The sequence below is a fragment of the Pithys albifrons genome, chromosome 5 (assembly GCF_047495875.1).
Source record: "Pithys albifrons albifrons isolate INPA30051 chromosome 5, PitAlb_v1, whole genome shotgun sequence".
In the NCBI taxonomy this organism is placed as follows: Eukaryota; Metazoa; Chordata; class Aves; order Passeriformes; family Thamnophilidae; genus Pithys; species Pithys albifrons.
The window spans coordinates 50,363,964-50,377,083 of NC_092462.1; the positions used below are offsets into that span (position 1 = coordinate 50,363,964).

General features: G+C 42.2%; 1 protein-coding gene across 1 annotated transcript in view; it reads left to right on the forward strand.

Moving 5' to 3' along the window:
* The first annotated feature begins 2,550 nt into the window (after positions 1-2,550).
* KCTD8 (potassium channel tetramerization domain containing 8) overlaps positions 2,551-13,120 on the forward strand; it is a 100,419-nt gene continuing 89,849 nt past the window's right edge. The window contains exon 1 of the mRNA XM_071555203.1: positions 2,551-3,427. Within this exon, the coding sequence (XP_071411304.1) occupies positions 2,584-3,427 (844 nt within the window). The 5' untranslated portion in view covers positions 2,551-2,583. The remainder of the gene's footprint in view (positions 3,428-13,120) is intronic.

The following is a 13,120-nucleotide window of genomic DNA, read 5'->3' on the forward strand; positions in this document are numbered from 1 at the left end:
TTTAGTATAAAGATTTTTCAAATGCCTCAACAATGGTTGCTGCGACTAAGAAGACTGCAGTACTGATTCTCCCTTCTTTACCCGATAATCCTGAGAAGAAACTTCTTTCCCTGAGTAATACATTAATATTTATTTTATGCATGACTTCTATGCAACCTGCCAAACTCTGGCAATTCTATGTGAGAAATGATCTCACTCTATTTTGCCAAACTATGTATCCTTAGATTACATATCCTTACAAACACAAGCCACCAAAGAGAAGATTTAATATACAGTTCTGCTGAGGCCATCGGCTTCTGAAGGGGAGAAAAATGACATCATACAGGTTATGACAGCACCTAAGTGCTGCTTCATAGTGTGATCCTGCAGTGTCATAGCCATGCAACGCTCTGGCATGAATTGTCTTAGAGATGGGCAAACTAGTATCCTGTATTAAAAAGAGGGTGACCATGAAATCTGTTCTCTTGAAATCAGCAGAAACCTTTCAGCTGAGTCTGCAGGAGAAACAATATCTCCTGCAGAAATGAACAAGACATTGAAAACTGCCTCCTCTTGCGTTTTAAGGATTTGAACCTAAAGAAAGATATGACAAAATGGTCAATAAACAATGTTGCCCTGCTTTCTTGTCGTCCAACAGTTCAAATGGCTTTTCTGACTTTTGAATGGTTTTCCCAACCTTTCTGACCTTTAGATTTTCTGCATTTCACACAAAATAAACAAGGAAAGAGACAGAATTTTACTTAGTTTCTTGCAGTCATTTCTATTTTCAAAACTATTAATTGGTTTCAGTAAGTGGTCATGGAGATGCACTGCAGAAATCTTTCCTGCACATTTGTTCTCTGTGACATGCCCTTTCACTCCCATGTAATTCTTATGTTTGAAGGACAATACATCTAGTTTTCTAGGAGTCTTTTCCCAATCTGTCCGACATTCCTGACCCAATGGGTCAGTGGTGGATGTGCCTCCCCTAACACTAACCATGCAAAAGCTAGAGGAGCTCTCTCTCTAAACACAGATTTAGGGTTAGCAAATGGAGGGAGGAAAGTAGCACCATGGACAGATTCATCCCACCTTGAAACAGATACCTAAGGTCGGATGAAGCGCTGTGGATGTGTATGTTACTGCTTTAAGACAGAGAAATCTACACTAGTGGTTTAAAGAGCCTGACCAAGCTTTGGATGACCAGTCATTCTGATCACAGCACACTAGTAAGGAAGTAACAGACTACAGCTGCATCTACCTGCAAACTGATATTCTGACTCTATGTGGCATAATTAATGGTTGAACCCTTAATATTTAAAGTGTTAGAGAAAACTAAAAGCTAAAGTGTTCCCATGCATGAACCACCTAGCAAACAGTCACACTTAGATCCCTTACTGGTAGTCAGAGAAATACAGACAGATTTAGGCCTCAGATTTTACTGGCAAGAGCAATTGCACATCTCTCATCTAATACACAGGCACAAGTCTGGGGTCTAATACATTCCAGCAGCACAGCTGGAAAGTACATGCATCAGAAATCTGTATGCAGGTAAGCTGTGGCTCTGGGTAGAAACAAATAAATAAAAATTAAAACCCCTACTGCTTGGAGTACAAATTTAGTTGCTTCACAGCCAAGAATCCAGACACTAACATATTCCAAACCAGTGTCTGTTACCTAGATCCTAATGGGAGCTGACTTTTTTTTCTGCTCTGAATCACCCCAAGTGCATTGTCAAGCTACAGAGCATGTCAAGCTTCTCTGGAAATCAAGATCCCAGTGTGCCATGCCACAGTGTAGCCTCATGACATCAAATACAGCATTTGTGTCCACCAGGGCCCATTAGTTTTGTGCCACCAGCACAGCTAAACAGTGGTTTCTTTTGCATCCTCAATTAAATGCTCCCTTTCCTCACAGTAAAGGCTTGCTGATAGAGGGAAGATGGGGAACAATGCTGTCACATGCATCGTGCTGCATTGCTACTTTTGGAAGGACGACCAACATTCCAGCACTCTGCAAGTGTTGACCAGTGCAACAGTGTAAGAGGAGCAGACATTTGGGGGAGGCTAGGAGATTTTTAAGGGCGGAAAAAAAGAATTTCGAAGTGAAGCCAGCCAGGCGAGGCGAGGGGAAGAAACGGGGTAGGGGCTTCGCTCTTCCCTGGGCCGAGCCTGGCAGCGCAGTAGCGCTTTGCCAAGTGGTACCGGCTCTGGCGGCCGCTCGGTCCCGATGCCAGCGCGGCTGCGAGCCCCGCGACCCCGCCGGGCGCAGCGGGCAGGGGGTCGCTCGGGGCGGGGCGGGGCGGGCCAAAGACCAGCCCAGCCGAGCCCAGTCCGTCCCGCCGCCGGGGCAGCGAGGGGGTGGCCGGGCCGGGGTAGCGCCGCCAGGCTGGAGGGCGGCACAGCAGCAGCGCCGTCCCGGAGCTTCCGGGCGCGCCGGGCGGCGGGGGAAGGAGGGGAAGAAGGAGGAGGAGGAGGAGGAGGAGGAGGAAGGGAGGGAGGTGTGGGTGGAGGGGAGGAGAGGGGAGGGAAGGGGAAGGAGGGGTGGAGGGAGGCCGGCTTTTTTAGGAGGGAGACCCTCCTTTGCGGCCGCCCGCTCGCAGCCATGGCTTTGAAGGAGGCGGGCGGCAGCATCCTGCCCATCAGCGACATGGTATCGGGGCCGTCGGGCTCGCCGTTCCCCGAGGTGGTGGAGCTGAACGTGGGGGGCCAGGTGTACGTGACGAGGCACTCCACGCTGCTCAGCGTCCCGGACAGCACGCTGGCCACCATGTTCTCCCCGTGCCGGGGCGGCCCGGCGGCTGCTCGCCAGCTGCCAAGGGACAGCCGGGCGCGCTTCTTCATCGACCGCGACGGCTTCCTCTTCAGGTACGTGCTGGATTACCTGCGGGACAAGCAGCTGGCGCTGCCCGAGCACTTCCCTGAGAAGGAGCGGCTCCTGCGGGAGGCCGAGTACTTCCAGCTGGGCGACCTGGTGAAGCTGCTGTCGCCCAAGGTCACCAAGCAGAGCTCGCTGAACGACGAGGGCTGCCAGAGCGACCTGGAGGATAGCAATTCGCAGGGCAGCAGCGACCGGCTTCAGCGGGCGGCGCTGGACAAGCGCTCGGGCTTCCTCACCGTGGGCTACCGCGGCTCCTACACCACGGTGCGGGACAACCAGGCGGACGCCAAGTTCCGCCGCGTCGCCCGCATCATGGTGTGCGGTAGAATCGCCCTGGCCAAGGAGGTCTTCGGAGAGACCCTCAACGAGAGCCGCGATCCCGACCGTCCCCCCGAGAAGTACACTTCCCGCTTCTACCTCAAATTCACCTACCTGGAGCAGGCTTTCGACCGGCTCTCCGAGGCGGGCTTCCACATGGTGGCTTGCAACTCCACCGGCACCGCCGCCTTCATCAATCAGTACAGGGACGACAAGATCTGGAGCAGCTACACCGAGTACATCTTCTTCAGTAAGTGCTGCCCGCGCCCCCGTGCCGTCCCCCTCGTCCCCACCCCCGAGGGGTGAGTGGCGGTGTGCAGTGAGAAGTACAGGTGCATCCCCGTACTCCAGCCCTTGCTGTCCCAAAGCAACATGTAGCTGAAGAGAAACGGGGGCTGCCCCCCTTCCCCTCTCACTCGGCACTGTCACCGCCACAGTTCAAATTCCATTTTGTGCTTTGTGGGGGCGGGACAAGGCTGCCTAATGCCCCGTCCGGAGCGGGGCGTGGGAGCAGCTCCCTCCACTCCATGGAGCAACCGGGGCTGCTGCCACCTTTTGGTGCCGAGCGTTCCGACGGGAGAGCCGGGCCCCTCGTGCTGGGGTCTCCCGGGGGAAGTCGCCCTGGCTCCAGATCGGGGGCCTGCGGGGCCGGGGGGGTCCCTGCCCCTCTGGGCGGGCGCGGGTGCGGTGCGGGCGCGGCTCCGGCTCCGCTCGGGCGCGGAGGGTTGCGGTGCTGCCTTACCAGAGAGGCGGTGCTGCGATCTCAGCGGCGGAGCTCCGAGCAAGGAAGGGTTTTAATATTTTATTGCTGCGTTTTCTACAAGTGAGCGCACTGCGCTTGGGCACGGGCCCCGTGAGGAAAGGGGCAGCGAGGGCACAGCCAACTTCCAGAGGAGCAAGAAAGAGTCTGGCTCCAAGGTGGACGAAAAATAGAAAAGAGAAAATAAACCACTGAGTAGCCAGTACACAGCTCCTAAGCCACTTCGCTAGTTGGCTGCGGGTAGCCTTGAAGGTTTCGAGTCATTCACAAATAGGAAAACCGAGCAATGACGAATGAGTTTCAATTTGGTAAAGTATGTAGTGCAATGTAGGGCACTGGCTGAGCAGCGGGTTCGGTTAATGAAACCGTAGCTGGATGGAGAACACTAACCCCTGGCAGAGATTTGTCTGTGAAAGGCAGAGGCAGTTTTAAACGTTACAGATGTCTTTAAGAGTCGACTGAGTCCGTGGAAGAGAGAGATGGTCTGCATTCACTTCTTTCTTCTCTTGCCTTCTGTGTGGTCTCACGCTCCCTGAGCACAGGAGGAATGAATTGGCAGAACATCTGGCCGCCTCTGTGGTGAGGTGGGAGATGCAGCCTCTAACTGCGCTACTAGGGCAGCTGAATGGAAGCAACTTGTTTTTCGTGCAAAAGTGGACCTAGGCACAGTACTTAATAGAGGAGGGAAATGTGAATGGTCTTCTGCTGGGAGGAGAAATTCATAACATAGTTTACTTTGGTATATATTTTAGAGATGGTGATCACCATTTGCTGAGCAGACTGAAGCTCTATCTTCAAAACACTATTAAAACAGTTTTTGAAGATTCACTGCATAACTTAGAGCTGGTCATATTTCAATAAGATATGTAAAAACGGAGCTGTGGAGGAGCTTTGCATACGTCCTGTGTGGACTTCTATTAAATACTTTACTATCAAGTATTTTGTATTATTAAATAATTTTTCTGGGAAAAAGGGACAATTATTTTCTAAATGGTAGAAATTTCTTATTGTTATTGTCAAAACTGTGAAATAATCTCTTCCATTTGCTCAGGAATAGAATTGTAGGTGCAAAATTATTTGTGTGCATTTGTGATGCTCATAATGTTGTAGTTATTTAGTGTTTGTGTATTACGATGAGGTTGCTGCATAGAACAGTCCTCTAATTCACATCAGTGTTCCAAATTAATCCCTGGTGTAATACCACTGATTTATGTGGAATAATGCCAGGGATGAATTGGATCTTGTACATCGTGATTTTTGGTTTTAGTACTCCATCCTCTGATGTTGTGAAAAGTAAACCAGTTATTTAATTACTTAAATTGATACAGTAAACTGAAAATGTGTGTTTTTCCTTAATGTGTTTGGGTGGGTTGTTTTTATTTTTTTACTTCCGAGTGCAAAAAATGGCTGAGATAAAAGTAGGCTGAAAAGATGCCAAGCATATTTTAATTTTTGTTACTTGTTATGCATTTAGAAACCTTTCTGTATAACAGCTTTAGATGTTGCTGTATGATAAGATAGATTTCCTGAAGTATAGCAAGATGGAAACAACACTTAAGAAAATCACTCAAGGCGGAAGAGAAATATGCAAATGCAGCACCTGAAGTAAATGTTTTAGGATTTTTTGTTTTCTTTTTTTTTAATATATCTGACTAGATGTCCAATTGATGTAGACTGTGCTAAAACAATACTTATAATAATAATTATAATATGCCCTGGATGGATTGCTATTGCCTTGCCTGACTGCTGCATAAGAGTCCAGCAACTGGAGAGCAAACCTTTTAAGCCTTAGTGCTCTGCTCCAACTGTGGGGAGAGGAGGAGTCAGGGTTGCTGGCTATAGGGTCTCCAACAGCATTAGCCAGGACTGTCTTCCTTTCTCACTTAGAAACAGAGATTAATACACAAGAAGAGCAGTCGCTTTTCAATTTATTTCTTGCCAAATGTCCCCACGAACCCTAGAGAGGAGGCAGTTTTAGCTGGGAATTGCTGATTTAAAGAGCTTTCATGGAGAATGTCCAACCCTGGACTGTTGTCTTATAGACCAAAAAAAAAAAGAATCAAGACAAAAGATTATAGGGAGCCTATTCTAGTTTTGGCCAGTGCCCGAGTTTTAATTTGGTGCAAGTAGAGAAGAAACCTTGTTTTATGTCCCACTGGAAAAAGCCATACCTCCATTTGCATTTGTTATTCACAGCATGAGCATTTGCAGCCATCAGTAACTCTATTGCTGGTCTGTAAGTCTACAGCAGTCATATAAACTTCTCTTTCACCATTTCTTTTGAGAACCGTGGACAATTCTGTTTCCTAGTAATGCTAGATAGCAAAGTGATTGTAAACATACATGAGAGTATATACATTCTGCCTGTTTCCTTAGGTCATAAGTAGCTGAATGAGTTTCTTACCAAGAGCTACTAAGGAATATTTGAAGGCCAAAAGTTTATTCTGTGGTCTGTGGAACAGATTTCAGGTCCGTTCCTGTTACCTCTCAGATTTTGGTAGGTTTTTTGAGTTGAAATGACCATCTAACACTTTTCTAATAAAATAGAAGTTAGTATATATTCTTAAACATTCCAGAAGATCAAATTCACCTGGGATACTGCATATATATTTAACTAATTTAAGAACTGCTTAATATCTAGGGATGGAATAATTATTGCAGACTAAATCTGATTGAAGAAGCAGAGGTTGTTTGGAACTGCTTACCAGGAAATAGTGCTTCAGCCTTTGGCAAAATGTCCTGATAAATACAAAAACAGACTGTCCTTCTTAGTGTCTATAAATCCTATTAAAAAAAAAAATGAGATTCTTTCCCCCCAATGTTTTTCAAGCTATCATGCATGCAATGACATCTTCATTCATCTACACAGTTAAGTACATGGCCAGAATTTAGCCTACATCTTGCATTGATGGCTTAGTTACGAAAAATGCTCACATATCTGTTCCACATGTCCATTACAAATCCCAACTCTTAATGACCAGTAAAAGGAGTAACCTTTTACATGGTAGTGAAACGACTCTACCGGAGTGTGCCACAGACTTTTCCTTTTTTGTTGTTTTGTTTGTTTTTACTGGTTCCGTGCTATTAATGTTCTTACCTTAGTACACATGAGAATTACTTGAGTCAGATTAGGGTAACATGACATGCATATGCAATTGGGGAAAGAGGCTAAAATTGTTTTGCTGCTTAGTTTCAAATTGCCATAGAGGATGATGGATTAATTATCTGTTGGTGTGCAATAGGTGATGGCCCTCACAAATGTTGCTTCTAACTGGAGACAGGAGACCTTGCCCTCTTCATGTGGCTGCAGACACTGTAACATACCTTCTGTTTGCTGGCCTCTTTGGGAGGAAAGGGTGCAACGTACATGTGTAGGGTTTTTCAGTTTGTTTGGGTTTGGATTTTTCTTTGGCTTTTTGGAGTTTTTTGTGGTATCTCTTGGTATCACTGTATCTCTTGGTACTGTTGTATAGTGCAAGATTGCCTGTGCATGCTATTACTATTATTTTCCTCTGTAAAATCTAATTGGACTTAATGGATTTTATATTTAACATCTGCTATGCAACCTGACTTATGGGTGTTGAGTGCACTCTGCTCAGCTGGAAGCTTTCTGTGCTGAACTGACATCTTTATTGTAAGAAGAAGGCAGTAACATTTACTGAAAACTTTCACGTGCTTTCTATGTTGACACTCCTGTTTCATATCTGGCAGTTTCTGTTTCCTTGTCTCCTGTTTTTGGTTGTAAAAGATGACATTTGCATGAATTTATGGTGCTCATTTTCCACTTGAAATCACAGCACTCTGAGATTATATTTGTTGCTATGGAAATTGTCATAAACAAGTGATAATAATTTTGTAATCAGTGGGGAATAAGCAGTTGGAAACAATGAAGTTTCAGGAGACAATATGCTATTTTGATAAAACAGAATCTAAAACTCAAACAAAATGACACCCCCAACTCCCTGAAAAACCCTATCCAACAAAAACACCCAGCCAAAATCTTTTGTGTCATTGCAACAAAAAAGAGAAGAAAACAGAAGGTGACACTTGAAACATAGGGAACAAATGTATGTAAAATACTTTGAGATGTTTTTTTGCTCTATAAATGCCAAATCCAGCTCAGCATCCCACGGGGATAGTGAGGGAATGGTGGGCAAGCAGATAACCCTAAACTGCTGTTTTGAGGGCAGAGTGATGTGCAAACCATCCTGCATGTGGTTTCTGTGACCATGCCAAGCTGCTTTCTATCCATCACTGCTTATTTAGTGGAGTTTTTACTGTGTAGAGTGTATCTGTGCTATTTTTCTTTTTCACTCTGATACAAATACAGGTAAGATGTTCTAGGCTGAGGAGAAAAAGGAGACCAAGACAAAAGTAAAAAAAAAAGGATATTGCTTCTCTATGACACTTTGAGATAAAGTTGGACAATTTACTTTGAGCCTTAACCAGAAGAAGCTTCAGAAGAAAAGCTCCAGATTTCTAACAGTATCAAGATCTAGAAATGTTGTTTCTGATAGGAGTGATGAGCAAAGCCCTTTAAAGAGGCATTTTTAGGCAGTCTTGTGACTTTGGAAAACTGACATAAAACTTCAGGATATTCTGTCTTATGATTCCAGCTCAACTCTAATACATCTTAAAAACAAATGAATAATATGCTACTCTTTATCTTGTCATTCTTCCAAAATATATGTTCATGAATGCAAAGAGTTGAATCAAAGTGTACTGTCATAAATTACTAATATAAGAATATCTTTCTTATGCCACAGATTGATGTAATGCGTGATAATCTAGACTACTGAAACTGGTGTTCTGATTTTAGTCATTTCAAACAAGATACTCTATTTCAGAATTATTTTAAATGTGAGATTAAGAACTTTAAACAAATTTGGCTTTTTAGTAAATAATGAAAACAACCTGCATTCATCTGCTGTTAAAGGCACTGCTTCAGTGAAAAACTATGCCAGAAACCTCTTGATTTTTCTTACATTTCAATCAAAATATGCAAAACTTAATACAATGATTTGTGTTCACATTTTTTCAGTATAACCAATTTCTGGTCTTACTACAATAAAATAATATTTTTAAGTACTGTGGAGCCTTTATAATATTTAGAGCTGCATATTGGAACTGTTGTGTGATATTTTAAAAATAAAATTAGAGATTAACTAAGAAAATCAATTCACCCTGAGTATTATATACCAAGATCAATGCTAAATGAGGAATAAGCAAGAATTGATAATTCCAACTGTTGTTTCTTATGTTGGAAAGTGGAAACACTGGTTTTGATGTTATCCCAGACTGGTACTTCTTGCGAATTACTTGGGGAAAAGAGTGACAGTGTTGGAGAAGCTGACTTTGCTGGATCTGTACTGTTTTGCAAGAAAAGCACTTCTTGGTGTCAGATCACTTCATAGATTTTCAGGAATTTATGACAGTAGTTGCAGGGAAATGTTTACTTTTCCACACTAGAATGAGCAAATCATATTTTATTTTTTCTTCAGTGTCAACATGTAATTCTAGTTATCTGCTGTTCAAGCACAGATTTTTTGCATACAAAAGCTTTCCTTTTAATATTGTTCCAGGAAGATGATTTAAAATTAAAACATTATTGCTAATAAAATACATTCTGCAATGTGTTTGCTTTCTCAGTATGATATAGCTGGTATTTCACTGCTGTTCTCCTTTGCAGCAAATACCACATTTATTATACTGTGGTGAGAATTTGTGTGGCAAACTAAATTTCTCTAAGCTTTCCACCAAGAGGGATTTCGTTGATTGTCACATTATCCCCTTTTTGCCATAGTTCCACATTTAAACATGTCTCCAGAAATTAAAAACTTCTCAGGCAGCTCTCTCAGAGGTCAAAAGTAGTATTCTGTGGGTATAAGGAGAGAAGTAGCTGAAACACAGTTCCTCTTGGTCCAACCAAGTATCAGTATGGCCTGAACAAAGTGACCAGAAGTAACTGGTTTTGTTCTGTTACCAGTTGAAGGGTGGGAACTTTGGTGGGCCAGATACCTGGATGAGCAAAGAAGGAAAGTGCATAAGGTGGCATGCATTCATCTTGCACCTCTAGTGTCCTGGGCTGCTCAAGGCTGGTGGGCTTGGTGTAGCTTGCAGCCATCTTAGCATTGCCCTGCATTGTCTCAGCAGCCAGGCAGGTCCTGAGCCTCACATGCTGCAGGAGATGTGAACAGCACAGCCATGCTCTGGATTCTCTTTCAGATTTTTCCTCTGATTTCTGTCTCTAGTTTTGGAGTACTTTACTGCTGGAGTCATATAAGAAGTCTGTTACAGAGTTAAGCGGGCCAAGGTCATGTCTGCAGGGCTTTTTCACGCTGCAGACTGGTTGTGTGGTTAGGGGTATTTGTCTTGGTATAAATGTTGAAAAAAGCTGGGGACACTATACCAGCTAAGATTCTAACCTAAGTAACTGATATTATATTTATATCCAAGGATGATTTTATTTCATTTCCATTTGCAAGATCTTTATCTCTTAAAGCATGTGGAGTACTAATGCCACTCAAATCATAGCTTTATTATAAAACAAGCCACTGGAAGTCCAGTGGAAAATGGTTATAAAAAATTACTAGGCAAATTTCATGTTACTGTGGCAAATCAAATGCTTCCTGATAGTTTTCCTGGGGTAGTTATTCACTCCAGTTTTATAAAACTGCATGTTCTTACTGAGACGAGGTAATTTATACTGTACTTAAAATTCATGTATTGACTAAATGTTAGGATAAAAACGAGCTATGTCTAGAATGAAATTATCCCTCTCAGCAGAGATTAAGTACTTTTATTTAAATGTTTTGTATTATTGTTACTATTTGGTTTTAAGACTGTAACAGCCGTTGCACTGACAGCTTTTGCCTTCATATAAGTTCAGGAATATTCAGTGAATTATTTTCTTTTCTGTTTTTTTATTTAACCTAAATGGGGTTAATCATATAAATTATAAGGACCAATAGTGTGTGAAACTCAGAATCAAGTTCCTTTGAAAACTGCACCTTCACTGGGACTGAAGCAGCATAACAGTTTTGTGCTAGTCTATCACATAAAAGTGAAATTCAAACTAAAGGAGTGGTTATTTGCTTTCATAAATGTTTCTAGTACACATAATCCTGGCAGGAGTTAAGTAATAATGATTTGTAATTTTAGGGCTATTTTATAAGCTAATACGATTCATTTTTGTTGCATTTTATCAGATTGTGGTGGCTAAACTTGTGATGTTGTTTACATTTTGACAGTTTAAGTTCAGAAGACATTTAAACTAAAGGTTGTGTCTTGCTGCAAGGTGCAACTCCATTTATATCATCACATCTCTAAATATTTTGGGGACTTCACCAGATATTTGTTAAAATCACAGTGGTGTTAATGAGAGTTTCATGTTTCTAGCAACAAGATAAATACAATGCTTTTAAAACTTTAATGCAAATATTATTTCCTCATGAAATTACTTTTATCTTGATCTTGCCTTTCCCTAAGTTGCTCAAAACAGCATTCAAAGATAGGGAACAATGTGCTTACCTGTTCTTTGCACAATATAGAGTCTGCCTGGCCATAAGTAGCATCAGGACTGCTCTCAGTTTCAGCTGGCGCAATTAGTCCTTCATCAACATCTTGCAGCTGAGAGTAGCTGGGTCAAAATTTAGATGTTTCCTTTCGCTTTGCTTCCAGTATGCCTGAACCCTATGGCAGAGGCTCTGAGCAAAAGAAGTGCAGAGACAGGTGCCACTGTCTCCAGGTGGCTGCCACTGCCTCGGGGCTGTGAACATGTTGGGTTGGCTTTGTACTGCTCACCCTGTACCTGACCTGTTTTCTGTTCCGAGGACATGCAATTAGGAAACAGGGAAAACTAGTGTGGCTTATAAAGTAAAAAATAATTTTACTTCCTGTTGAAGGGAATACTACAACACTTTTTAAGGAAAACCACTGTGAATAACTCAATCCAAAGACAAAAATTTAAACACAAGTGCACATACAGGTGGCTACTAGCACACTGAAGTAGGTATGCTACACATCTCAGGGGAAGAAGGTGTGGGCTGAGAAACAGGGGAGAAACCAACATCATCATTAACTTTTATTAATAAAATTAAATATGCCAAGTCTTAGCTAGCATACATTCAGTTGTATTATACTTAATATGTACAGAGGTATTTTCTTTGCATTAGCAGAAAGATTTGATCCAGAAATTAAATTGGTCAGTATATTTTATTTTTTGTATAAACAAAGAACAACAACCTTCAAATGTATTTTACCTTTTCTCGTTGATCCTTGCTGGGTTTTACCTATTAGTAGTATTAACAAATATTCCCACAGGGAGAAGAGTTGGTACTCAGGGACTCTTATCACATTTTGATGTAAACAATCTTCTGCAACTTAACAGTGAAATTGATCTATATTTACTGAATGTAGGTGTCTAGAGGTTCTTGTAAGGATTGCAACTGTGTCAGATATGGAACTTATTAAAAGTGTGCTATCATTCCAAAGACTTTGTATGGGTGAATATTTTATGTATGTCACAGGGATCCATGAAGCTCTTTATTTAATAAGAGGGGGGGAATAGGGCCTAGAATTGCATAAATTCATGATTATACAAATACATTCTGTGCAAAACAGTTACTTTCATAATGTCTTACTAAGTTTGTACAAGTGTTTTTTTTCCTCCCTGACTGTTACATTAAAACCACCATACCTGCAAAACTATGACAGTAATGACAATGTCTATTTTGTGTATACAGAAGTATTCTCTAACACTCTGGTTCTTAATCCAGCTCTTTCACTCTCATTGAAACTCATGAATACAAAATAATATGAAAATCAACTACAGAAGGGCTGGAAGGCAGATAAAATAAATCAGTAAAATTGAGTGCCAACAGTTTAACTAGTGTAATGTGTAGATAATACAGTGGAAAAAGATTACAACTAAACAACAGTCTTCTAGTTTTTCTTAGTAAACACATTTTCTTTCCCTTTCTTCTCACAGTCACCCTTTTATAGGCAGTCACTTCTCAGTATTGTTCTCTTCAGACAGCTGTTACTATTTCTGTTGTTAATGCCTACTGTGGCTTTTCAGCAGATCTGAAACAAAGTGGAGGCATGGCTACTCTTGCCATTCCACCTATTTTTGTCCCTTTTCACTGCTGGGTAATATAAATATCACTCATTCTATTCTTCTAA